The sequence below is a fragment of the Gavia stellata genome, chromosome 25 (genome assembly GCF_030936135.1).
Source record: "Gavia stellata isolate bGavSte3 chromosome 25, bGavSte3.hap2, whole genome shotgun sequence".
NCBI classification, from domain to species: domain Eukaryota; kingdom Metazoa; phylum Chordata; class Aves; order Gaviiformes; family Gaviidae; genus Gavia; species Gavia stellata.
In genome coordinates this window covers 6,680,820-6,706,668 of record NC_082618.1, presented here as the reverse complement: position 1 = coordinate 6,706,668, position 25,849 = coordinate 6,680,820, and the positions used below count along the sequence as shown (strand labels likewise).

Below are 25,849 nucleotides of genomic sequence, written 5' to 3'. Positions count from 1 at the left end.
AGAGCAAAAGATTTGCTCCTGTTCAACTCTTACAAAAACCAGCCAGACCAGTCCGGCTCTGGACTGGCCTGACACCACAAAGCCACTGCCAAACTTGGGAAACCCAGGGCTGAGGACATCTACGCTGGGCATCCCGACACAGAACTACTGAGTGCTCACCTAGGACGATCACAAAGTACCAAGGACCCCGCAATTAAACCCTGCCTTGAACTAGCTTAAATGAGGAGCTGGTGAAGCTGCAGCAGTAGCAGAACATTGAAAGAGGACAATTGTAGAAACAAAGAAAAGAAATGGAAACCAATTTTGCAACTCAGATACCGCTAAAAGAAGCGCTCATCATCCACTTTGACAAAAGGCCAAAGTGCGATGCATTAGATTCAGTGTTGACACACCAAAATGAAAAGCAATGTACAATAGGGCTTATCAAGAGAGCCAGAAGTACAAGATGAATGGGATCGCAGCAACTCAGGAAGTTATTCAAAAGAATCCTGGAGTAATATTACACTTGGACTTCAGAGAAGCAATTAAAGAAGGCAATAAAATTCGAGGTGATAGATGGCCCTGAGGGGAACATGTAAGATAAAGGAAAATTGCAAAAAAGAATATGAAAATCTTTTGTGAGAGCTACTGGAGGGTACCCAGCTTAGCTTCCGCAGCAGAGGATAAATGAGCAGCAGTCAAAACAACGTGGGGAATGGAAGGGGATCTGTGCGCTGCTTTGCGCCCATTAGCTGCACTGCCCCACGCGGCGATACCTAATGCCACTGACTGCATCCTCAGCTGAGATGTGCACAGCAAAACCGTGACTGCGGAGGAGGCTTTTGAGCATCACCACTCCAACATTTGCTCCTAATATACACAGTAAGATCCTCAGCCAAATAAACTGGACCCATTTCAGTGCCATAAACAAAGTCACTAATGGGAAGGCCATTTAGATGCCAGTGTTCATTCCTGGAAGGGTCACTGGACCATCCTTTTAATGACAAATGCATCTGTATCCTTCTGATAGACACAGGGAATTATCATAAAACAAAGCAAGCAGCTAAAAATCCAGAAGAGCCATTCATTACCCTGGAAATATCTCAGCAAACAACCGACTCATGAGTTAATCATTATAGCTGGTGTAGAACAGCAAAGACAGAAAAACACCCAAGGTGCTGTGCTGACTGGACTGCAAATGGGAGGAGGGGTCTGAGGTGCCAACCTCTAACATCTACTGAAGTCAGTGTATTCAGTGGATGATGGCACTCGCTATCCTCCTACATGTACAGACAGGGAGGATTGATTTTAGAGCCTTGGGGGACGCAGAGCCCCTGGGCAGCTCCTCCACAGTGGGGTTCAGCCACTCCCCATCACTCACTGCCACTGTTCAAACCCAGTTTGCAGGCAAAGCTCTTCCGTGTTTTGGCAAACAACATTGTCCATCCCCTACAGAGCTGATGTCTCTCCTTACCCGCGTGGCCCCAGGCTGCAGCAAGCACTGCTTCTCCAGGGGGGCTCCTCTATTTGCTTTTCAGACTTTCAGACCCTGCTCGGGGGCAACGCACACAGGATGGAGATAGATGCCGGAGAGTGATGGGTGCACGGAGCTTTGCATGGTGTCCATGATACCTCCCACCATCCTGCCTTGAGCAAACGTGGCTCTTCAGCCAGGCCTTGCCCTAGCCACTCTCTCCGCAGGAGCCAGCATTTCTCAGGGGGCATCCCATTGGGAACCGCAGGTCGGAGCCCAGCACCTGCCTTTGCTGCTAAATGCAGGAACTGCTCGCTGTTCTTTGTACCCCTCTCACCCCAGGGTTAAACCAGAAGTAGATTATTTATGTCCCAGATGTAGGACTGCACGTAGAGATTTTCCCAGCCAAACAAGTCTCCTACAGAGCCTGTGTCTCAGCTGCACCGCACCGGATCCCACGGGAAGCAACCCCCAGTCCAATCCGTTATTGCTGTTGGAGCAGAGCAGGAGTGTCCCCAGGATACCACTGCAAATATTTATGTCATTCCGTGGGGGCTCTCAGCCCCTTGTCACAACCCCGGGGAGTCTCGTGACGTGCACGAGAGCCTGGGAAGGGGCGGCAGTGGCCCCCTCGCATCAGTCCCCGTTGCTCCCCGCTGCAGGCGGGCACAGAAACGTGAATCCCAGGGCAAGGGCATAACCCTCAGAGCAACACTCGCCTTCAGCCCATTAAACACTGCGGGGCCCTCGTAGGCACAAGAGAACTGGGAATTTTCTTCTTTTTTTTCTAAAAGGAAAAAAGATAAGATCACAGTAACGAAGCAGCAGCTAATAGCAGTGGCTGCGGTCCAGCGAAGCTCTCCCAGCAATAGCTCCGGGATGCAGCAAAGCTTGAGGGAGTGGGGTCACTTCATCAAGTGCTTCGAGCGGATGCAAAACTACGAACACAGACACAAGAGCTGTACTGAGGATTTCCTGGAAAGCTGGATGGAAAGGAGAAAAGGGAAAGTGACAGAGCAATCAGGAGGATTAGCAAACTACCTAATGATTGCAAAACTCTTTGAAGATGGAAAGGGTGGGATAAAGCTCTTACCCAAATCCCCAAATATCCCAAACTGTGAGATAATCGCTTGCTGGACTTTGGCCAGAAATCACAGTCCCTGTCATCTATGAAGAGCAATCACTGAAAATCCTGCTGGCAACTTCCCTATCCGCAAGACCTTGGCTCTCTGCATTTCCTTATTACTTTTTGCCCAACAGAGACAGCGCAGCTGCATCCCCTCCGGAAGGAGCAATCACCTGGTGATTCCCAGGGGCAGGAGGACACGTCCTACACGTGGGGTGAACCAGACAGAGGGGCTCCTCTCGCCTCATCAGCACCCCACGGGGTCCTGACCCACCCCAAATCTGCAATGCTGCTCACTAATACATCTCCTCTCGTTGGCTGGGTGAAAGCACCTCCGAGACCTGGCACAGCCAAACCCCCGAGGGGCCGCAGAGCTGCCCCGGTGAGGTGACTCTGTGCTGGGGGGCTGCAAAGGCAAAGCCTGGAGATTCTGCAAATCCGTATTGCCAGCAGACCATTTGCTTGCTTAGTATTCACGCACCTGTGAGTTAGGCTGGAAATAGATATTAAAATACCCATCCAAGTGCCCAACTCACCCAGCTCTCCCCTCCAGCCATACCACAGGAGAGGTCCCCACCACGCACTCTTGAGCGCTCGAGGTCAATAAACAATGCTCCCGCCAGGATGCAGGGAATCAATATGCTTCCTTCCTTTGCAGTAAATTATGTTCTGATTAAAAGCTAAATGAGCTGAACTCAAACATCAGTTACCATCAGAAAAGATCAATAAAATATGTTGTTACTGTTTAATGAGGTACCCGTTTCTTCATCCATCATTTCCCTCGGGGACACTTACTTGGCTTTATCGGAGAGGCTGCAGGCGAAGTGTGTGGCAGGGCGGACAGTCCCGGATGCTCACTCGGGATGGGAACCTGCCTTGGCACCGGTATTTCTGTGCAATGACACACAACTCTTGGCTGCCAGAGCTGTGCCAGCAGGGTCCTTAGAAAAGATTCAAAGTTAATCAGGACAACTACAGCCTCACCCGCAGACTCTGCTTTACCCCCATGGGAAGCTCGGCCAGGTCATCTGCATCCAAGTGACACCAGCAGCATCCAGGCACAGGCAAACTCTTCTGCGAGGAGCAAGATTGACGTGACACCAAGCCTGGACAGTGGTAAAAAGCCATGCACACCAGCAGGACTCATTAGGACTGCAAGCACTTGTTTGAATTACTAAGCAGCATATTGTACTGTTCACAAAATAGTCCACAAGCTCACCAGCTCTAGTGAAAGAAGCTCAGCAAATGCTTTCTTCAGTTGTTCATCCTTCTTCATCACAGTTTTTCCAAGCTATATTCCCTATCTTGTGATTTTCTGGGAGCAAGGGACAAAGTCTGCTTGACCCAAATTGGTTTTGTGGCGTGGATTGCATGCGAGGCACTGCTTCGGTGACATTTTTGGAGGGGAGCGATGCATTGAGTAAGAGACCAGGGACTCGGTTCAGATGCTCTCCACATTCACATCCTCTCAGTCTTGTTATGCTCTATCACATAGACAGGGCTGAGCAGCAGACCCCTCCCATGTATTAACAGACTGACTTTTCTGAAATTTCAGAGCACTTTCATCCAGAGACCAAAAACTGCTGCCTCTGACAACCCTCTTGGAAAGCTGCTATCAGTCTGCAGGCAGAGGAGCAGAGCATGCAGCTGACAACTATTTCTTATACTGACTTGAGAGTCTACGAAAGAAGCAGATAAGATCTGACTTCACCACGGGAGGTGGCGTAGATGGGCAAGTGTGAGGTGAGGAAAGAATATTTTCCAGAAGACAACCTGAAACCACCAATGTCAATCAAGGCAGAGCTGCTGAGCCCCAGGTGCTGCCACAAGACAAATATTCAACCCTTCTCCAAGAGACTTCACCAACACTAGAAGTGAGCCTTGCTTGTCACGACCAACAGCAGAGCATCTCTTATGGCTCTTTTTCTTGCCCTCCATGAAGGGGAGGCCACCAAGAAGCAAGGTGAGAGAAGCCTCCTCTCTGTCCAGCCATGTAGCATCAATGGGAGAGTCAAGAGCAGAAGCAGTGGGGGGCCTATGTCACCTCCTATAGGTTTTTTTCTCTAGATGAGAAGAAATTGGGAAGAGAAACAAGGAGGTGGGGAAGAAACAACTGACCTGCTGTTAGGAATTGGTACATCCTTCCAAAATGCAAACCACAGACCTTTTGCTTCTCTTTTTGGCATTAAAATACTTGTGCTGACCTGCCTTCTTCTCCCTTCTCTTCTGCTTTGGATTCAGCTCTGAAGTCTACTTTGGGTGCTTGGCAACTGCTGCCTTTTGAGAAAAGATCGGGCCACCGTGAAGTATCTTTTCCTGCTACTGATTCTTTTCTTAATCTTCTGCTCCAGCTCCGACCTGTGTGATGATGCCCATCACTGACAACTGGCGTCACCCAAGATGCTCTCGACTGCTTGGCAGGAGAGGGGAAGCTGAGCACGCAGCGCTTCGCACATCACTTGCCGCCTTGTGCGGCACCTGACATTTTGGAGGCATTGCAAAATGCATCTCCAAGCTGACAAAATCCACCCTGCGGCATTTAGGAGGATTTGCAGATGGTTACGCAGTGGTTAGGAAAGGTCGTCTTATTATTATGGGAACTGAGCAAGGGGCCCGGCAATTCTGCCAGGCAGCGTTGAGACTTTGGGTTTTAGCAACCCAAAAGAGATAAAAAGATAAAAGTTTGATAAAAGTCACCCTGGCCGCACTGGACTTTTTTTTTTTTCTTTTTCTTTTTTGAAAAGCCTCGATCAGCTCATCCAATAACCATTCGTGTTTATACAGCCTCTTTCATCCCAAACTGTGCTGCGGCATTTTAGAGACTTTCAAATCACAGATTCTCTATTCATTGACCCCCACATGGTATCAGTCAGGTAGCTGGGAACGTGAGAAAGACTTCTTTGTCTCTCCACACTGCAGCAAGAGTTGCACACGCTGCCATGCCCTAGCCCAATCCCATAAAAAAACTCAATACTTTTTGATCCAAGGGCATTTTTTATGTCACGGATAACAGGGTGTGCCAGGTGGGCTCCCCCAGGCTGCTCCCCCACGCCTGCCTCTTCTGCACCGAACAGGCTCAACTCCCATCACAAGCTGAATTTCCCTCAGAGACATAACTAGTATAAAAGTCTGTAAAGAGATATTTAATTTTCATAAATAGGCCATAATTTTCATCAATTAGCCTAGGCATCCCAGGGAGATACTAGCTAGCCAGAAAGGGGGGTTACCCCATCACACACTGCCTCAGAGAGGGGAAATCAAAGCAGCTCAGGGGTGAAGGGCAGACAAACTCTACACACATGCCCCTAACAAAAAAATCAGTGTCTTGCCAGTTAATCTACCTGAGATTTTAATGTGGTTTTTTTTTAAAGGACAGGAACACTCTCACTGGGTTCCTACACCATGAAGTGTGCTTAAATAAAGGGTTGCGTCCTGCCACTTCCCCACTGATGCCGGCGAGGTGTATTTTTTTAAAAAGAAAAATAGACGCCAGCAGAACCGCGCCACGGATCAGGCTGTGATTAATTGTTCGACATCCCCATGCGCAAACGGGCCGAGTGCCGGGGAGCAAATTCATCAGGCAGGGAGGGACGAGGACAGCGGGGCTTCCTCGCCTCACACGGGGTTTGGAGAAGGAGGCTGAGGCAGGGCTCGTCCCCTCTCCCGCTGCAGTCCCATTTCACAAAGAAACCAATAATTTGCCAGTACTGGTACCATCACAGCCCATCTAGACCTCACCGTTTTTCACTTTTAGCCTTAATATTAAAAAAACTCCTGCAAGGAGAAACCTTTTGTGCAATTTTCCCCCGTTTCCAAGGCACTCTGCTCAGCTTTAGCTCACACACAGGGGCTTTAGAGAACATCTCTCTTTTTGCAAAGAAAAGATGAGCAGAGGGCATGACACGTTAAGTTAGGAAAGAACCAGCGTTGTCGTTAGCAGAGTCTGAGCTTTGCAGCCTGTTTCATACTGCAGGATATTTTAATGTATTGCAGATGTCTTAAATACCCATAAAGAGTGATCTTCACACTTGGAGCAAGACCAGCAAAAAAAAAAAAAAAGAAAAAAGAAAAAAAAAAAGAGCCATTAATACAGAATACAATTGACTTAGTTGAATCCTCATCATCCCCTTTGCTTTTCTATCAGGTATTTGGGGTTTTAGAGGGTTTTCATTCATAAATCAGCTTCCTTTTATGATGTTTCTTACAGCAAAGAACAAATAATACCTAGTGCTCTCACAGCACTTTGCCTCTGGTATCTGAGTCCTCTGCAAAAAGACGTGTGAGACGCATTTTCCTTGCACATCTAATAGTAAAAGGGAAAGGTAAGAAACTCGTCGAGGCTGACATGCTCACCCAACAGCCTGTGCCTCAGTGTCCCTCAATGTGTCATCACTTCATACCTATAATCTCAGCTTGTACTGCTGTAAAAATGAGTGTGATGTCAGAAACTTGGAATGATAATTTGAATTCAAGATCAAATAATAACACGCATGGTGGAGGAGCTGGATTACGTGCTTGGTTTGGGGATAAAGGCACCGAGCTGGTGGTCACAGTATCCTGATTATATTTGTCCTATATAAACTGAGTTTATTAATACAGTTTTAGCCACATGTCACAGCACACAGGATAGTAAACAAGAGGAAAAATGCTCATTTCAGCTTCAACGCAGCTCCATCAGAAATAATACATTTTTAAAATGCAGGGCATAAAAGCCCCAATGTCATCTGTAAGTTAAATCCTTATACCACAGGGCTGAAGAAGTGTTAGAAATAGATTATTTCATCCAGGTCACAATAACCACTTTTTCTTTCTATACTTCTTTTTTTCATGGGTGACAATTAATGTAATCAAACCCATACTGCAAACCTGAACAATTTAGAGCTCATGCAGGAAAAGACATCTGAGCCAGGGATGCGGCTAAGCATGTATTTCTCAAATGACACAAAAGCGAACAAGAAAACAGATCGTCACTCTATCCGGAGCTACGCAGGCAAAATCCATTTTGCATCCAGTCTCAGCACGTCACCTCTCCAGCTACACCAATTGCTTAGAAGAGTTTTTAAACGCTCTCCGTAACACATTGCTGTCCCCATGTATCTTGAAACACTATGAATTTTGGTGAGGAAGCTGAGGACCGTGTTATCTGTCGTACACAGCTTCCACGCTGAGATGTTTGGCCATATCTAGCACCCTACGTGCGAACAGGATTGCGTCTTTCACCTGTCTTCTTAGTGGAGCTGCAGCCCAAAAGGTGCAGGCACTGACAGAAGAACGGACAGGCAAAGCTGGACTTTGGGACGGGGTTTTGTGAAGCTGCTCTGCCAGCCCTTCCCTGGCCACTGACCAGCAGAAAAGCCTTCCTCCACAGAAAACAGCAGGATGGGGATCAGCAAACCCCAAATCTCGCTTTGGATTTGCTCTGGGCAGCCTTCAAGGGATGGAAGACCTTCCATGGTACATCCCCAGGGCAGTAAGAGCTGGTGCAATCAAACACCCCAAGGTCGCAAGGGAAAAAAGCAGCTTTTGCCCAAGGCTTCACTTTCTCCTCTCCCCTGGCTCTGCTCAGTGCTTACCCCACGTTCAACAAGTCCTCAAACCAGAGGAAAGCTTGACTCACTCCCTATCACGGTCATCAGTCATCCGTACATGTGGCTTTGGTCTATGGAAAAAGAAACCAGTTTAATTTTCCAATAGTTTACGGCCAGATATTCCTGCTGGCAAAAAGAGCTGTGAATTTTTTACGGGGGCCCTTTGCTCCTTACGCGTTTGTGTTTTCAGCTCCTTTGCCTGGAATAACTCTCGCTGGAAACCTGAGCGGCTGCAGGAAAGGTACGGGGCATCGGGGCAGCTCCGTCCTACGCCACGCGGCTTTGCTAAAGCATTTTGTCCCCTTTGCCCATTCACAGGGCAACCATGGACGGACAGACACCGCCTCGGGGACCGAGAGCACCAGCAGCACCAACTGCCTCCTTACCCTGCCTCATGTTTTGGAAAGCGGTGGCTGCGGGCTGTGCCTGGAGCTGAGCCGCTTTCCGAGGAACCCGCCTGGCACCTTCCCATGGGCGCTGGGGTTGGAGAGAGGCAGGAAGATAAAAGACAGCCCCAAGGTCATGGCCATGGGGAAGAAAACACTTGTTCAAATGTCTTTGATCCTATGCAAACTCCCCCTTGAGCGGACGTTGAAAATTTGCTGCACAGTATGAGAGTTCTCTGAAGAGCAAAACTGCCTCTTCTAAGGCATAATAAACCCCAAAGGTTTACAATAGCTGCATGAGGCGATAAACACCAACTGCAACATCTACGGCCACCACTCAACACAGCGTTCATGTGCAATGGCAGCATTTATTCGATCTGAAAGCTTCCCCACCAGGTAGCAACCCAGCAAGCCACCGCCAGAGCTGGGCGGTTGCTCTCGCACGGCTCCATCAGCGTTTCTGGAGACGCCGCGTTGTCGTGCTGCAGGCACGTCCCGGCCCCTCGAGGAAGGGGTACTCGAGACACCCGGTTTCGGTTGAACCGCATGATAGGTTTGTAAGTAGGGATGGGACTGAATCCAAACCCTGACTTCCAAGTGATCTGGAAAAGAGTTTTCACTTGGCTCCTTTAGCAAAATCACCCGAACACAAGCGCCCTGGGGAAGGCTGGGATTTCAGCGGGGTCTGGAGAGACAGGATCCTTTGCACGACATACTCTGATGTCCATACGAAAGCTCACCCAAACGATTTCTGTACTCAGGCTCATTCAAAGCACTCCAGGCTCCTCCAGCACAAGTTAAATTTTTTGCCTTGCTGCTGGTTTGAATTTACTCACTGGAATAAGCATCCACTGAACTGTGCTGAGCCACAGCCACGTTGGAAAGCCCAGGCCAACTTTCTTCTGGCCATACAGACCAGGATGTGTTTACCCAGAGCTTGGAAAAACGATTCAACTTTTATTTTAGCTCAGAAGAGAGACCAAGGGGTCACCTTTAAGCTAAGGGTGGTATAAATAGAGGCTGAGTGAAAAAAGCAATGCACAGAAAGCCAGAGAAGTGCTCTCTCCAGGAGGGAGGAGGAAAGCGAGATGCCATAACCCTGAGCAGACACGTATTTAATACAGCAGGTTAATAGCGACCAGGGGCCAGGTCAGCCCCATTCTTCAGCCCCATCTGTCCCACCCCTGTATGGATGTGGCAAGTTCACAGCTGCCTCAACCTATATGTTCATGTACGTTCATGCGACAAGATTCAACGGCATACCTTCGGCACGCAGAGCAAAAGCCAAAACTTCTGCAACACTCCCGGCTCTGAGCTTTCTCCTGCTCTCGTACGCTGCTGCCAAGTCTCTGTCAAAGAAACTGTGGGAGGGGAAAGCGGTCTGGGGGGAAAGAGGACTGGATGCTGGAAAAGAACCCAGGTGACTAAGGCATGCAGATTTTGGGGGACATAAAGAAAACCCGCGTCTCAGAAAATCACAGCCAAACATTGGGATGAAATTACTTTTCTGAGCTGCCAAAAAAAAGAGGGTTTAAAGCACAGCTGGTGGCACCCAAAGCCCGAGCAAGGCTAAGTCATGGACCAGGAGCTGCAGCACAGTCCTGCTGTTGCTAGACTTGCTGTCAGTCACCCGCACAATCCCTGCTTTCCTCTCCAAGGCAACACCCATCAATCTCCCAGGGATGCTCCAGGGCTTAGCAACTGTCTGCGAGCCTCTGTGGATCTCCGGTGGAGCGCCTCGCTGTACATCAGAATATGATGATATTTTCTTTGCTGTATTAATACAGCTGTCGCTGCTCTCACGCGAACACTTGCCACCTGCCAGCATTTGCCGCAGCAGCCTCGTAAGGGACCGCTGGCCCGGAGAAGCCGTCACTTGCTCCAGCACCAAAGCAACTGCACGGCATGGTGCAAACCTGGAGCTGCACCAAGGAGGGGGAGAGGACCAAGTTGTGACGGTATGCTTCCCCTGCCCTGACCTGACCTTTGTCAAGCGATAACTACCAGTGGTGGTCGCGATGGCTGCACCCCACTCAAAGTGGATTCGGGGGAGACAGATAGCAACACAACAGCCAAGTGCTAATTTGGGCAATCCGCACACCTAACCACAGTGCTGGTCAATGTAAAATCTGTAGTCGGTATGCAAATACGACTATGAGCCAATCACCCTACCCCCTATAAATAGTGAGCAGCCCAAGAGCCCTTTGAGCTCTCCTGCACGGCAGCGGGCTGCACGCCAGGATCTCCCCTCGAGTAGGGACGCCTCTCAAGGTTACTCCTCCAGGCTGAGAGATTCCTTGCCACAACAGACTCTCGGTAAGTGACTAATAGCATGCTAAACCTTGAAACCTTAGCTAAGTGATATAAAGGATTGATTGCGCATATATAATCCTTTAGACTTAAACCGCTGACCAAGTCTGGATCTAGCTGCACCTAGGTTCCTCTCTGAGAAGGAGTTTAGAATGCAACGGGAGTCCTTTCTGAATCTCATGACTCAACGGGAGGGTCCCCCTGACAGTTATGTCTGACCCTGTCCTCTATGCAGTAAATAATCAAGTGTACCTTGCCATCGAATCTTGTTAAACCACTGTTGCATTTACCACTGAACTTTGTTAACTCACTATTTTATATCAATAAAACATATTGTTGCTTCTCTCTTACGAGTGAAGTGCACTCTCTGTCACTCCATCCACAACACAAGTGCATCCAATGAGCAGCATCTCATGCAGAAGAAGAGCCTCAGTGCTCCGTGGGCTGGTGTTATTTGGGTTTGCTATGGCACGTTTTACCACCACAGTTGGCTAGAAGCCCATCATTCAGTATTAGGAGTTTGCATCTCTAGGCTTACACTGGCACTAACTTCTTCACAGCACTTAGTGCCAAAAGAAACGTGCAGGGAGACATGCAAAAGCAGGTATTCGGCAGCGGAGCAGTTCACCGTTGCATCAGCGGCCTCGGGTTATTTTTACAAGGCGTGCAGAGCGCACGTTTGGCCGTGGCTCACCATTAGTCTCCCAGGGCAAAACGTGGAGGAGAAACCAGCTTAGTCACGAAACTTTGGAAAAGGGTAACCTCAGTGGGGGAACAGGGCCTCTCTGCCTGGAAACACGCCCGTCAAAATAGATTTCTCCAGTTTCCCATCTCATTGCCCCATGGGGGAGGAGAGAGGAAAGGATCTTATTCTCCGTAAGAAAAGGGAAAGGGATATATTGGTCTCCTTGCAGGGGTTTAGCTACGCAGCACAGGGATGTGTCTGTATCTCAAGCTCAAGCTGTAGGACATGGGACACCCATCCTTGGTCTGGAGATGGAGATTTGGGTTCCTGATGTCCCCGAGCCATGTCTGCTCGCTGCTGCACTCACTCCACCCTTCCCAACTTGGTTTATTGAGTGTAGAGAGTTTTATGAAGCACTTCCAGAGCCAGTTTCACACCGTGGCCCAGGCAGACACACCCCAAGCATCACCGCAGCTTTTCCTCAGCAAAATTAAAGGAATCTTTACATATTTCAAAAAAGCAATTTCCCTCATTTTTAAATGGTGGTTGAGGTTATTATTAAGTAAGACATCCACAAGAAACAGCAGTGAATGACTCTAACCCTTCATACACTTTCACAGGAAATAAGAAACTGGGAAAAGACCCATTTTTAGCAGTAAGTACAGGAGAGCAATGCCTCTGGGTCCCAGCTTGGAACCCTGCCCTATCGCACCGGGCACATAATCCCTGTGGATGGTCCCTCCCCAAGAAGAGCTTAAAAATGCCACATGCAAATCAAAAGGAGGCATGAGATGTGTAAAAGTCTTGCAGTTCAGCAGCAGAGATGAGAACAGATGAGCTAGCTCTGAGTTTGCTGTCTCCAGGAGGGAAAACCAAACAAACAACCCCCCTCCCCAACAAAATCCAAGGATACAGAGTGCAACAAGTGTGCTCTTGGCAGAAATTCAGAGGCCTGACGAGCTCGCTGTGACCTGCTGGGAGATACACACATCCCCCCCAGGAACACCTGAAAAGTATCTGGGGTTCACCGTGTGATCCCCAACAGGGGCTGGGTCTTGCTCAGATGTCCCCCACGAGACATGGCTGGGACACTGGTGGTGCTGCACGCCTCTGCGTCACAGGGGATGGACCCACAAACATCAGGTACGCACCCCGCCTGGGGCATTTACACCTCTCCTGCCCGCTCCAGGTTACGTCAGCGTATGAAGTCTTACGTGCAGTAATGAACCTGGGTGATTGATGCCGTGGCGCTGCTCCAGGCAGCTATTTCCCAAGGACAAAAAGGCACGGGAAGGGTTTGGAGGATGGGGAAGGAGAGTGTTGGGAATAACATGGCCTGGGAGGCGGTTCCTGGTGGCCCTCAAACAGAACTCCATCACTTCTGCAAGTGTGACCACAGCCAAACACAGTTTACGAGGGTGGAAGGACTTCCCTTTTGCTCAAAGTGAATTTTTTGGTACCTTATTGGTTCCAGACAGTAAGTTCAGGGAAGCCACGCAGCTCCCACACTCCCAGGGAAGCTGTTACAATGAAGATGTCCCATCAGGAAGCTCTGCAAACCCTCCTTCGGGCTTACCGGAAAACATCACTCAGCCTCTTCCTACAATTCACATCATTTGTTTTAAATGTAACTTTAATTCCTGACAAGCAATGTGCAGGGGAGAAGAAAAACACAACCATGACAGATGAGCCTTCAGCTCCCCCACCACACTCCGACCTGTACCAGACAAGACGAAACACGGACAGAAATGTCTCTTTAGGAGGAAGCCCATTCCTGGGAGTTTCTGGAGGAGTCGAGGGAGCGTCACCAACTACAGCTCCCGCTCGCCCTACAGCCTGCACAGTGCTTTGCAGAAGAAAGGTATTTCCTCTGAAAGGCGCATATCTTAGACTCTTGCAACCGATTCGTCTTTGGTGCACGACATGTCACCTCGACTATAGTGCCAGGACACATCACACCGATCTAGCAGATCTGTGCCATCCTCCCAAAATTACAGGGAGGGAACTGCAGCACAGGAGGACTAAGAGCTCAAAAATCCCCGGAGATCTGATGCCACTGACATCTCCTGTGATCACTGTCTGGTAGCTTTTGCTCCTGTCTCTTACCCCTCTTCCTTCTCATCCAGCGTGTTTTGAGAGATCAGACATTTCACACCTTTCTGAGCCTGTGCTGCTCTGCAAATCAGACACCGATGGCACTGCTTATTTAAAAGAAAGCCTGGGGAAAGAAACCTTAATTATCCAAACAGCCAGTGGCCACCGCGCAAAGTCACATTTACCATGGAAGGGAAGAGAGCCAGCCTGGGATTTCCAAAAGCCCTTATGCTGCTATAGTTGCCAGTGATCAAATGGGGCTGAGAGTTTTAAAAGCCACAGCTGTCTGGGGCTGCGCTCACAGAGAAACCTGCTCATGTCCGAGCCCAAACAGCAGTCCACGGAGGCTGAGCTTTTTTGAGAACCTGGCCTTGAAGGCACAGCCAAGGACCCTCTCGTCATTTGGGGTCATGATAAATATCGCACGAGGGCGAGGAACGGTCTGTTATCCTCGCGAGGAAGAAAGTCTTCCTGGTGGGGTAAGGTCTTTAACACAGAAACACAAAGTGGCAGAAAGCAGAAATCATTTGCAAAACAAAGTGCTAACACCCAAAGTACTGACACGAGGTGAATGTCACTTGGTGAGCTGGAAAGCCCAATACTGTTCGATCAAACCACCATCTCCAAGCAGGTCCTCTCGGTCCAAAGACACACAAGCACAGCAGCAACTGGGAGGCTTTTTCCCTGGCACTCAGGGAATAGCTCCACGCTCCCAGCAGAACGGTTTCCCAAACCAGCACAGTTACGGAGGTGTGATGAGACCATGGTACCTACCGGTTTGGGGCAGTGGATGTATCTAGCAAGGCTGATGATCAAGTCATGAGTGATTGGATCCACCAGGTTTCGAAAGCTGGCGTATCGATAGAGGACATCATCCAGAGAGGTCGACTCCATTCCTAAATCCTGCAGAAAAGAGGGTAAAGGAGCAATATGAGCTGTGCTACAAAAGCCAGTGCTAGCATGGATCTTAAAATTAGCCCACATTGGTGGTCCCCATGAAGAAGTCAAGAAGAAAGTGATCCCCACCACCACCTAACACGAGGAAGGGACACATAAGCACGTCACCCTGGGGAAAGCTGCACTCCTGTGCTTTATCTGCTCTGCAAAGAGGCGTTAGAGCTGTAGGATGAACACCCTCATGCCTCTCACAAGCCATAAATCCACCGAGCGAACAGTATGCTTACAATAAGGTAAAAATCAAAGATGATTCCAGAGAACATGACAGCTCGATCAGCATGAAACTGAAATTGGAGAATAAATATAGCATAGATGTGCTCTGGGTCTGCTATGCACAGGGAGGAAGAAATGAGCCTAAAATTGCAGCAAGAGAAACAGGAGGATAAATTGGGGGGGTTTGGGAAGAGCGAAGTGCTGGACTAGATTGCCCGGGGAAGGGGTGGAGGCTCTGCCGTTGGAGACTGGGCAAGGATACGTCAGGAACAGTTCAGCTCGAGCTGACCCTGCCCTGGGGATGGATCAGACCTCCTGAGGTCCCCTCCAAGACTATTTTCTCTGATTTTCAACGCTTAGACATAATAATTTGAGGAATTTTGGCAGAGAACTCATCATTATATGAAATATGTTAGTGCACAGGGACAAGGAGGAGTGGGGTTATATATAGTATACTCCTTTTACTTCAAATATTTTATCTCCACTATGTTTTGTTCCTCAGCAGCAGCCGATTAGGGGATAGGACAGCACTCCTCGCAGATCAACACACATTGCAGCAAGGTCCACCACCCACCCCATAGGATGGCCAGAGCAAGTGCATCAAGGAGATGTGCCTCGCGGGTCCCGTCCAACACCGGAGCGCCAGGAGAGCTAGGCTCATTTTCCAGCCTTGCCTTACTGGGTGAGCTTGAGCAAGCCATTTCCCTTTCACGTTTTATTTTTGACAGGAATAAGATAGTTTGCATTTCTCTTCAAGGGCTTGCTTTCGCTTTTAAAGAGTGAAGCCCAGAAGCAGGCTCCTCTACTTGGTATGGATGGGATTTAGCAAAATGAAGACCCATGGGTCCTACTGCATTTCAAGAAATTCATCTCTCCTTTGGGTAATGCGTCCACCTTCCCATAGCAGAGACACCACCACACCTACCCCAAGGCATTGACTTTCCAGATGACCTCTACAAGACGCAGTGGGCAGAGACATACCCGTGCTGAGACCTGCCTGCCACCCTGCCATGCATTTTGGCAAGATAGAGCCCCTACACTACCAAAACAATGTGGAAGCAGTTGTTTGACAGCCACCACTGAATAGTGGAGATATAACTTGGTAAGGAAGAACTGACCACCAGCATCATTCCAGCACAAACACTTGTGTAGGAAGCCACAACCTCTGGTCCTTCAAGCCCTCACTGGCAATGGAAGCTGGGTTTGTAAGCTGGTGGGGTGGTCCAGCTCTGTCTACTCCTGCTTCTTGAACCAAAACACAGCACAAATGAGGGATCATTTCACCTATCCACAGAAGATCAGGCAATGAAGAAAGCCTCATACCCGTATCTCCACTAGCATTGAGGAAAATTACTTCTGACCCCCAAGAACAGCCACACTGAAGACAGAGACTTGTCCACAACTGCATCAAACGCCAAGTCCTCCTCCCACATAGCTGATAGCATCTGGCATGAAGAGTTCCATGATGTTTGAAAACACACATGTCTCTGGGGGTAAAAAGGCCTGCTGCCCAGCAATGGCAGCACTCCCGTGGATTAATCGTGGTGCCATCAAAGCAAACCGGTCCAGTTCTACAAAGACTTTGAGGCTGGAAAGACCTGAGCTGCAAAAATGAGATGGTCTTTCAGGTGAAGGAGGAATGAGCAATGCAAGAAACATGCATAAAGGGGAAAGCATTTGGTGCTCTGGTCCTCTCCTTAGGGAAAACCAACCGGCTACAGGGATGAAATACAGGAGGGGACCCCGAGGGCAGGGCGTGCCGTTGTGTGGAGCTGGGGAAAGTGAAACATAAAAGTTATTTTTAAGGTGCCAGTAATAGGAAGGTGCTATTTGGCCATGTGGGAGTCTCAGTCTGGCTAAGTGACTCAATAAAAAAAAAAAATTGAAAATTGTCAGACGCACAGCACAGGGCTGAGACAACCTTATTCGCCATCATCCTGCAAAAAGCAGCCTTCCTGACTCTCTTTTTATTTCTAGTTTCGACTAATAACTTGTTATTTATTGAACATTTTGCACTTCCGCAGAACTTGCCATGTAGAGGACATTAGAGCATCTCACAAACGCAAATCGCACTTATCACCCACAACCACAAGTACTTATATTTATAAATGATGCATTTAAAAGGAAGGCATCACACAGAGGCATCAGCTCCCTTACAGAGCTGAGCAGAGCAGCTCAGTGAGATGTTAAGCCCTGCAGATGTGAGAAAGGAGTCCACCTCAAATACGCGCTACAGCCAAAGCACCGCAGCTCCCAGCCCTCACAATATATATATATACACACAGCTTTTGCCCAAACAAGAAGTGCAGTAGGGTTGGATATAGCTGCTGTTGTAGGAAATCAAAAAATCAACACAGCTGTAAGAAAGCAGCTTTACATGGTCTAAAAACTGAAAAAAAAATTTTTTAAAAATAAAGGAAAAAGAAGATAACCATAGATCTGAGTAACCTTCCCTTTGTCCATGTACACGTGGATAAAGACCAGGCAGAAAAATAGAAATACAATTCAGGAGCTTCAACTATCAGAAATTCATGATCCCTGTCAGCCCCAGGGCACAGATGGGGACAGAAACATGTGGCTGAGGGTAGGGACTGTCCCCCAAGTCCTGGAAACACTCTGTAATTCAATCAGCTTAGGGGGGTGTGTGTTAAAAGCACCCCGAGACAACCTTCCCCCAGCCGATGTCCCCGAGCTCAGCTGCTCCAGGGTCGCAGTCTGCAGCTCACTTGACAGCCACACACGCAATTTGTTAATAATTTACATGAAAAAGTTCCCTTTCTCCTGCCCCCAGTGTTTTAATACAGCAAATCCAAGCCAGTAATATCATGTCACAAATGAGGCGGCAAGTCTTCAGTGTACCGGTTTCCTTGTTATTTTTAGGGGCATCACCACAGCACTGACTGAGTTAACACCGGCTTTGCCGACGCTTTGACTGCAAACACGCCATTTGGTAAAAAAAAGCCGAGGCAGTTAAAAAACCACACATGTGGGGCTGTTCTCCCTTGCCAGGAGCACCAAAAAAGCCCCAAAACAACAAATCCAACCAGCCACAAAACCCAACCAGCCAACGCACCCACTGATCGCAAACATACCTAGTTTGAAAAATAGAGAGGCTGAACTGATTTATGATCTATCCCATGGCTTCTGCCAAGTTGGCACTTAAAAAAAGGAATTAATCTCAGCGTCGAGATCTAGAGCTAAGATGGGGGCACGCACTGTGCTCCCCAGGAGCAGCAGTATGACGGCCAGGCCACCCCACCAAGGCTGCTCCGGCATGGTTGAGTTTAATTAGGCTGGAAAAACTAATTCCTTTGTTCAAGACCGTCTTCCTCCTCATGTATTTCGGCACCGCATGGATCCACGGGCGACTGGGCAGAACCGGGTGGGTTCAGGAGCTCGGGCTCCTTTGCAAGAGTTAAAAAAGGGAGAAATAGAAATTGTGCAGATAAGGTAGGGCAGGGGGATCCTCAAAGCCAACTCCCACTCTTTCAGGGAGAGAAACACCTCTCCTAACAGCAGTGTGGATGTTACCTTCCCAGTCTGGTAGAGCTCAACATTAGGATTAAGCAAACATCAAGTAAAAGCTGGATTTGGCCCACGGTCACATGGCATCGCTGGCAAACAGCACGGCTACTGAAGGAGCTGGTTTGGGGGCTTGGTAGAAGTAATCCCGCACACGCAGCTCTCGACACACTGGGATCTTTGAGGATCAAACCAGGCTTAGCATCTTGCCACTTCCCTTTAAGCATCTCAAAAGTCTGACAATTTTCTCTTAAGCTAAAATTAAAACGTAGAACCAATAATTTGGAGAATTTCTCCTCTTCTCTCCTGGGAGAGCTTACATTTTTCACATGAAGTATTCCCTCCTCCCTCCTGGTACACATTTTTTATGCACCGATGTCTTTCGCAGCTGTTCCCTAAATCTCTCTACCACACCAGCATTGTCTCTTTTCCACCACATGTAATATTTTAAAGCCACTCAAGGCTGAAACCCGTTCGAGGCCAAGTGATGAGCTCATCTACAATTTAATAACTTAACACCAGTTCATGCTGTCAGCAGCAAATCACGAATCGCTAGCTTTGGAGAAAACGCCCAGCATCTGGCTTGAGTCACTTGGGGTTTTTTTCAGCACGTTCCCTTTTCCCCAGGGATCTTTACCTGGATAGCAAATGCAACTTTCAATAGGAAGGGTATAAGGGTTTAAGATGATGGTATTTATGAGCCAGGCAGGACCATGGCTTTCTTGGTGTAGGCTGGAGGGGTGTTTTTCTAGTGTGCACCCAAAACCTTGCACAGTGCTGAAATGGTTTGGGGCATGTGCGGCAGGAGAAGGGGAACATCTCTGCATCCCTGAGCCGCCTTGGGTCCTGACATCCCCATGGGCACTGGCAGGAGGAGGCCAAGAGGACATTTCAGAGCAGCACGTCCAACAGCACACCTACCCCCAATGAGGCAGCCGGCGCTAATGCCCAGCTCGAGCAGGATTTGGGATTAATGACATAAAACAAGCAGAAATAGTCAGGAATGCAAAAATGACTGAAAGCAACCCAAAGGCTGCCAACTAGATCAAAAAGCACCGGTGAAGAAGGTGCTGACCCTGATGTTAGGGAGCTCCCTGCAACTTGAGCTGCTGCCCCTGAGCCCCTACCCAAACCGTGCCGTCTGCTGAGCACATCAGCTAAAGTCTTGCTTTGCCAGGCAAGACTAGAGTAGGGAGAGGAGATCACTTTGGGACTAAGTACAAAAGCAAGTCTTGCTCAATTGATTTTGCTGCGCATCCTCCCTGCCGTCACCCGTGCCCTTCCTCCAATTTATCTGACTTGTTTCCAGCTGTAGGAAGCCAAGAGAGAGCCAAACCACTCGTCAGTCCTTGGGGATGGCTTACCCGCTGGAAGGAAAGCCTTCAGCCACCAACTAGTTGCATTCAGCCTTTACAGGAGGAGTCTTCTGCAAATGTAGCAATGCAAAGCTATTAGATTAAAAAAAACCCCAAAAAACAAAAACCCACAAAAAAACCTGTGAAGGGATTAGAAACTTAAATCAAACAAGTCCAGCAGAAAAATGTTATGCCTCCTTCCACAGCAGCCAGCCATAGAAACTTCCCAGCTACAGCCATGAAAGGTATAAGAGAACCCAATTATTTTGGAAAAACACCAAGACAAGTGAGAGCCCAGGCATGGTCAGTCCTGCTGCCCCGCGCAGCTGATGCTGTACTCGCTGCCATCTTCGACCTGGGTCCCTTTTGCAAGCAACAATCACAGAAACATCCCTTCCACCCAAAAAACAGCCCAAACTAAGAGCTCACCATTGACTTCCCCAGGCCAACGTTACCAAGCAATGCCGTTTTCCCAGCAAAAAAGGAAAAATAAATGCAAGCAAGGCATTTGGGAGCTGTACCGCCAGCTTATCTTTCCTTAGTGTCAGGCAAAATTACTTGTTATTCTCCTTGTGCTGCCTGTCAAAAATTGCAGTATGACAACAGCTACCAGTTGAGCAACCGGCTTTGGAAGCTCCAAGTTGCGTTTCCATGAGACGCAGCATCGTGTAATACTCCCCGAAGCCACAAGGAGCCATAAACAACGGAATTGAATCCCATTTTAGTTTATTAAACTATTTATCACTGCAAATTGAATTGCAATTAGAGGAAAATTCAGCAGGTCCATGTGAGAAGTCATACGACGAAGCAGGTTATGCTGTTGCTGCTTTCATTAACACAGAGCGAATGCAGTTACTGGCTGCCCAAATGAGGTTACTGTGTAAAATATCACCCCGAGCTCCTGCAATCACGGCTGCTCATAAATATCCTGATGGCTGCTATTTTGGCCAGCACCTCTTCCAAAACTGTTTCTTATCTCCACTAATAGCCAGGGCAGCATAACGAATTACCAAGCAGAGAGATTGGTATTATAAACAAGGGTCGGGCATGAAGGAAGAGAAGGATTAATATTGTGGGCAATCAATCATCTGCAGCAGCTTATCTGGGAAAAATGATTTCATGAGGTGAGCATTAGCAATGCAGTGAGTAAGGTCAGCTCAGAGAGACAGGCATGTGAGATGTGACTCAACAGCGAGCACAGTGTGGGTTGCTCAAAGGCGACGGGGTTGTTTTTCTTGATGGAGGCCATATTTAGCTGCTCTACCCCCATGCCTTGTGAAGTCCCCCCTTGAAAAGAAGCAAACAAAATATTTCTTGCCTTTGATCCTTAGGATGTTTGACTCCATCACAAATCCTCCGATGTCTGGTTGACTTATGAGGTTAGCAAGCCACTGTAAAACTTGCTATTGATGGATTTGCCAGCTGCAATCGGCCACGGCGTCTAGAATCAGCCTCCACCTGTTTTGCACGTGATGAGCCCTCCGGCATTTGCTTCACAGCTAATAAGTTTGGTGCTGCTTTACTTTCCTATGAGATAAGACCAAGCAATGCAGAATTGCATTGCTGGAAAGATTATCTGCCTGGTGCATTTATTGCAGCCCAACAGCTTTGGTCATCTGCATACACCCCCTGTAAACCATCCATTTATACATCGCAATAAGGGGTTTTACACATGCTATAAACAGCTTTATTCTTAACTGGGTGTCTTAAGGAAACAAGGCTGAGATAGTCATGCTGTCCATCCATCTCCTTCTCTTCCCCAAACAGCTTTTTAACACAGGAACCAATTTCACAGGTTGAGAGAGAAGTAAACCATCTGAAAGGTAATGACGTTCCAACAGCTTTTGGGAAAAAACAGACCTTGGCAATGCAAAGATATCCAAGTTTGCACCTTTGAAGAGGGCAGGCAGCGGTGAGCAGCCACGCATGGCTCGGCTGTGACCAGGCAGTCGGTGGTGGGACCAGTACGTCTAGATGGGGCATCACAGAAGGCACCCTGGGAACCTCCACACAAACCAGTAATTGCTACTGCAAATTTCTATGTCCAATCCACCAGAAAGGTGCAAAAACAGAGTTTAAATATGTGGGATATTTTCTGTTTAAGAGAGTAAACATTGGTTTGGAACCAACGATTGCTCATTCAAGCCTCAAGTGAGGGTGCAGTTAGGGAAAAGAGTCAATGTTTCACAGAAGAAGTAAACATTTCCCTGGCAGATTGACTCGAATAATTAATGGCGGCAGCTTGAACCCCCTCCAGGAGGCTGGAATTATAGAAACTTGGAAAGAAGGATTAATGGGCAGAGATACGATGCCGCCATCCAGATAATAAACAACTGTGAATAAGAGATTTGCAGAAGAATGCGCTGCGTTTATTTTAAACTCCGAGGCAAATGCAATTACCCCAACTGGAGTTTGGCCAGACCACAGCTAACAGACTTCTTCAGGAAAGCGCCTGTGGATATTTAATGAGAATAGATAGCTTTGGCTACCCATCCCATATTGATTTACAGTGGGATCCCAGTATAGAAAAAGCTTGGAAACACTACTTGGGGAAGGTGACTCCAGGCCTTCCTTTGAACAATTGAAAAAATTTAGATCCATCACTGCCTTTAACACAAGCGTTCATCTTAAGCTCACAAAATATTATTCACTCATCCCTTCTAAACCAGCAGGAGCTGCCCACGTCCCGGTTTCCCATCCAACCCGGTGCATCAATCCGGGGCTCCAGCCCCAAGCCAGGATCCTGCTGGCCAGGCAGAGCCTGCACCAGATGGCTTCTGGTGGGACTTGTCACTTCTTCCTCCTGCTCCCCAGACGGATGGGTGACAGCAGCAACCTCCCAGCAGACTCATCCCCAAGGCACAAGAACCTCTTTTGCTCTGCACCAAAACACTCCCAGGGAGAGCGATCCCCCATGGTTCTCCTTCTGCAAAGGAAAGACGGGGGCAGAAAAAGCCACAGGCCTAAGGGCAAGACATGGAGGAGGCTGTGAGCAAACACCGATCTCTCCAGTTTGCCGACAGCTGAGTGGAAACACCAAAGGGCCATTCTCACAGCCTCCTCACCTCCTGCTAGCCAAATCCACCCAGAGCCCACCACATCACGTGGCTAAAATCCAAAGGAAAAGGTTAATGCATCGACCCTGCCAGACACCCACCCTGTTGACTCTGCTCTTGCTGCTGGAACTCCCATTAACAACTCCGTGGTGAAGCATTAAAAGGAAATATGACAAATTTAATCAAGCATCTGTCATTTCCATCCTCATGTGTCTGCTCAAAGAGCTTGCTGGAGCAACCCAGATGCCAACCGGAGCATCCAAGCCACAGGTCAGAAGCAGAACTTCAGTTTATCATTCTTTTTGCTCTGTGACTAGTGCCTTTGACCAGTAAAGGCAGTAGTGGTTGCACAGGGACTCCTGCCCCAGCATGGGTCAGTGGCTGATCCCCAGCATGAAGGTTACGCATCTCACCCCCCTGCCACCCCATGTGCAAAAAAATACTTATTTTCCCTTGCAAAAGTCTCTGAGATCTCTGTCAGAAGACAGACTTACAGATGCATCTCATCTCCCGTCAGGTAAGGATCCAGGCTTGTCACTTAAGCTCAGTCTACTGTCAATTCATATGAAGATGGTGATTCATCCTATTTTAAGGCAGCTGGGCTGAGTCAGTCTCTGGATGTGGCTGTCTCTCTCAGTTATCCACCAAGAAAAGCCCCTCTAATTAGCTTATCCTAGACATTTAATGTTTAGGCAACTGGAGCAGGAAAATCCCACTCGTACTGTTCTCACCTTTGTTTTCCAGCACAGCGAGCACAGAGCTCTGCATGGCTTTCGTACCCACTCACCCAGCCAAAGAACAGCCCCATCTGTTTTGCAGCTGATCATCCATCAACACTAGTTACCTTTTTAAGTCTTGCTTTAGGCCCCCACTGTTTTGTTAGAGGTAACCGGGAGCTCAAACAACTCTTGTCCTTGGAAGGTGACAGTAGATGCCTTATGGGCACTGAAGACTTTTATTTGTGCATGCAGATATTGTACCATGTTGTGTTCACATGCACTAAATACACACACACAGAGATATCTTTATAATGAGTATTTATGGGAACAACAAAACAAAAAAAAGGCAGAACTGAGATCCTTGCAGGAAAGGGGAAGAGGTTTACAAATAGAAGATGACACTGTCAGATGGGGAGGAATCACTTGTCTTCATAATTTCCACTGTCTGTTGGAGGCGGCCCCAGTGTCTGGGCACATAATAAGCGAACAATTCCCAATACAAGAGCAGCATTCACAATCACACGTCTTTCCCTGTTTGAAATTACAGACGACTCTCCCCACACACGCTACAATTGATGAGAGTTCTTGGAGCAACATCGAGTCTACAAGCACTTCGTGCAATCTGCTCCTTATCCCCCACCTGCATGTACTGCAGTGCACTAACAGTAATGAGCCAAACACCCTTGCTTTACCCATCCCTGCAAATATCTCTGCTAAGGGATACGCTAAGAAGCGAGTCCAAAAATCTGAACTCAGATGGCCCAACCTTAATAATGAATCAAACAGGCAAAAAGGCTTGAGCGACTGTGCTGTCTGTCCATCCTTCCACCCCTCTGTCCTTCCCCAAGTAACTCTGTGTGTTGGCCAGTCTCATTCAACTATAGGAAAGGGGCAAAAGTCTCAAAGGTAATTAAGGTCCTGTAAGTTTTGGGAAATCGGTGTCAGGGGAAGGAAGAGACCCCAGCAAGGGAAGGACCAGGACTTGGCTGCGGTACACCCTGCATGGCAGCGGATGGATGGACAGGAGGACAGAGGGTCTGCAGCTGGGCCAGATGGTCCACAGCTGCCGTCAGGGTTGCCCAGCTGGGACCTCAAGGAGGACACTGGGAGCAGCTGGGTTTTCCCAGAGCTGAGGTGTGGCTGATGTGATGGACACCCAAGATAAGCCTGCCAGAAAGCCAGCCTCACCCGGCCCTGCACTGGGAACCACCTTCTTTTCCAGCAGAAAACATGAGAGAATGGGAGTCCTCACCTTTCACTCTTCCCTGCTCTAATTCAGCCACTTTCTCCAAGTTGCCCTCACTTCACAGATTAACACAACACAGCATGAGCTGCCCAGCTCTGGCATTAATTCTGTTGAACCAGCCTCCGGTTAGCGGGAAAGCAGGATTTATTGCCTTGGCCCACTTGAGCCCCATCTCCTGTTTCCAGCAGCTGCCACCATGAGAGATTTCAGGAGGAGGTCAGCACAGGTCTCCCTCTGATGTATGACCGTGCAGTCCCGCCCGCCGGGTGAAAAGCCCTCTCTGAGTGCAGCGTAACCAGCTGCTCCCAGGAGAAGGCGATCCCAATACAGCCAAGTACAGAAGGAATTGCAAGTCATGGTCGAAAAGGCACATTTGCTTTTCTACCCATTCAAAATGCTGCTTTCTGACAATCTCCCCTCCTCTCCTCAACAAGGAGAGCTGTTGCAATCCAATGATGGAAAAAGAAACTTGATAATTTGGGGGGATCAATCAGGTCTGTGTTAGCAGTGCTGCCAAAAATGCTGAGATGGGGATTACCCACACCTATCTGATACGGGGGTTTTGTTTTGATGTACAGCTCTGCCAAGCACATAGCTGCACGCAGGCAGCTATGTGAGCTGCTCAAAAACACTCCCACATCATCCCCAAGTACTGAAATTCCCAGACACATCACGCTGAACCTGCAGCGTTGATAATGATGTTACCGTATCACCAGGAAGCCTCCCGGATCCCCCCAGCACCCAAAAGAAATCAATCCGTTACTGCACATACAATAAGAGTTTGCAATCCAATAACTGCTATCTAAAACCTGGTTTCACTTCCAAGCCCTGGGTTGATTATTATTGCATTAGCTATGGAGGGACGTATTGTTACCGCTCAATGAATCCTAAGCTCTACTTCAAAGGGATTGAATTTCGGTGGTGGAAGACTATACAAATGCTTCGACAATTGCTTTGGGATCCTTCAAAGCAGAGAGGTGCTAGAATAAAGCCTAAGATCTTATTGATACAGGTGTTAGTAAAAATAAGCATCAAATGACTCCTCAACACAGCTCTTTTCCAGAGTAGGTTATTCAAGGGAAGTAATTTAAGACATCTTTGAGAGAGAGAAATATTCAATTAACTCTTTAAACTGCCCG

At 48.3% G+C, this 25,849-nt stretch overlaps 1 protein-coding gene across 1 annotated transcript in view; it reads right to left on the bottom strand.

The window, feature by feature from the left end:
* The window catches only part of LRRC75A (leucine rich repeat containing 75A), a 94,959-nt gene that overhangs the window by 47,728 nt on the left and 21,382 nt on the right, over window positions 1-25,849 (bottom strand). The window contains exon 2 of the mRNA XM_059829321.1: window positions 14,417-14,545. Coding sequence (XP_059685304.1) covers window positions 14,417-14,545 — 129 coding nt within the window. The remainder of the gene's footprint in view (window positions 1-14,416; window positions 14,546-25,849) is intronic.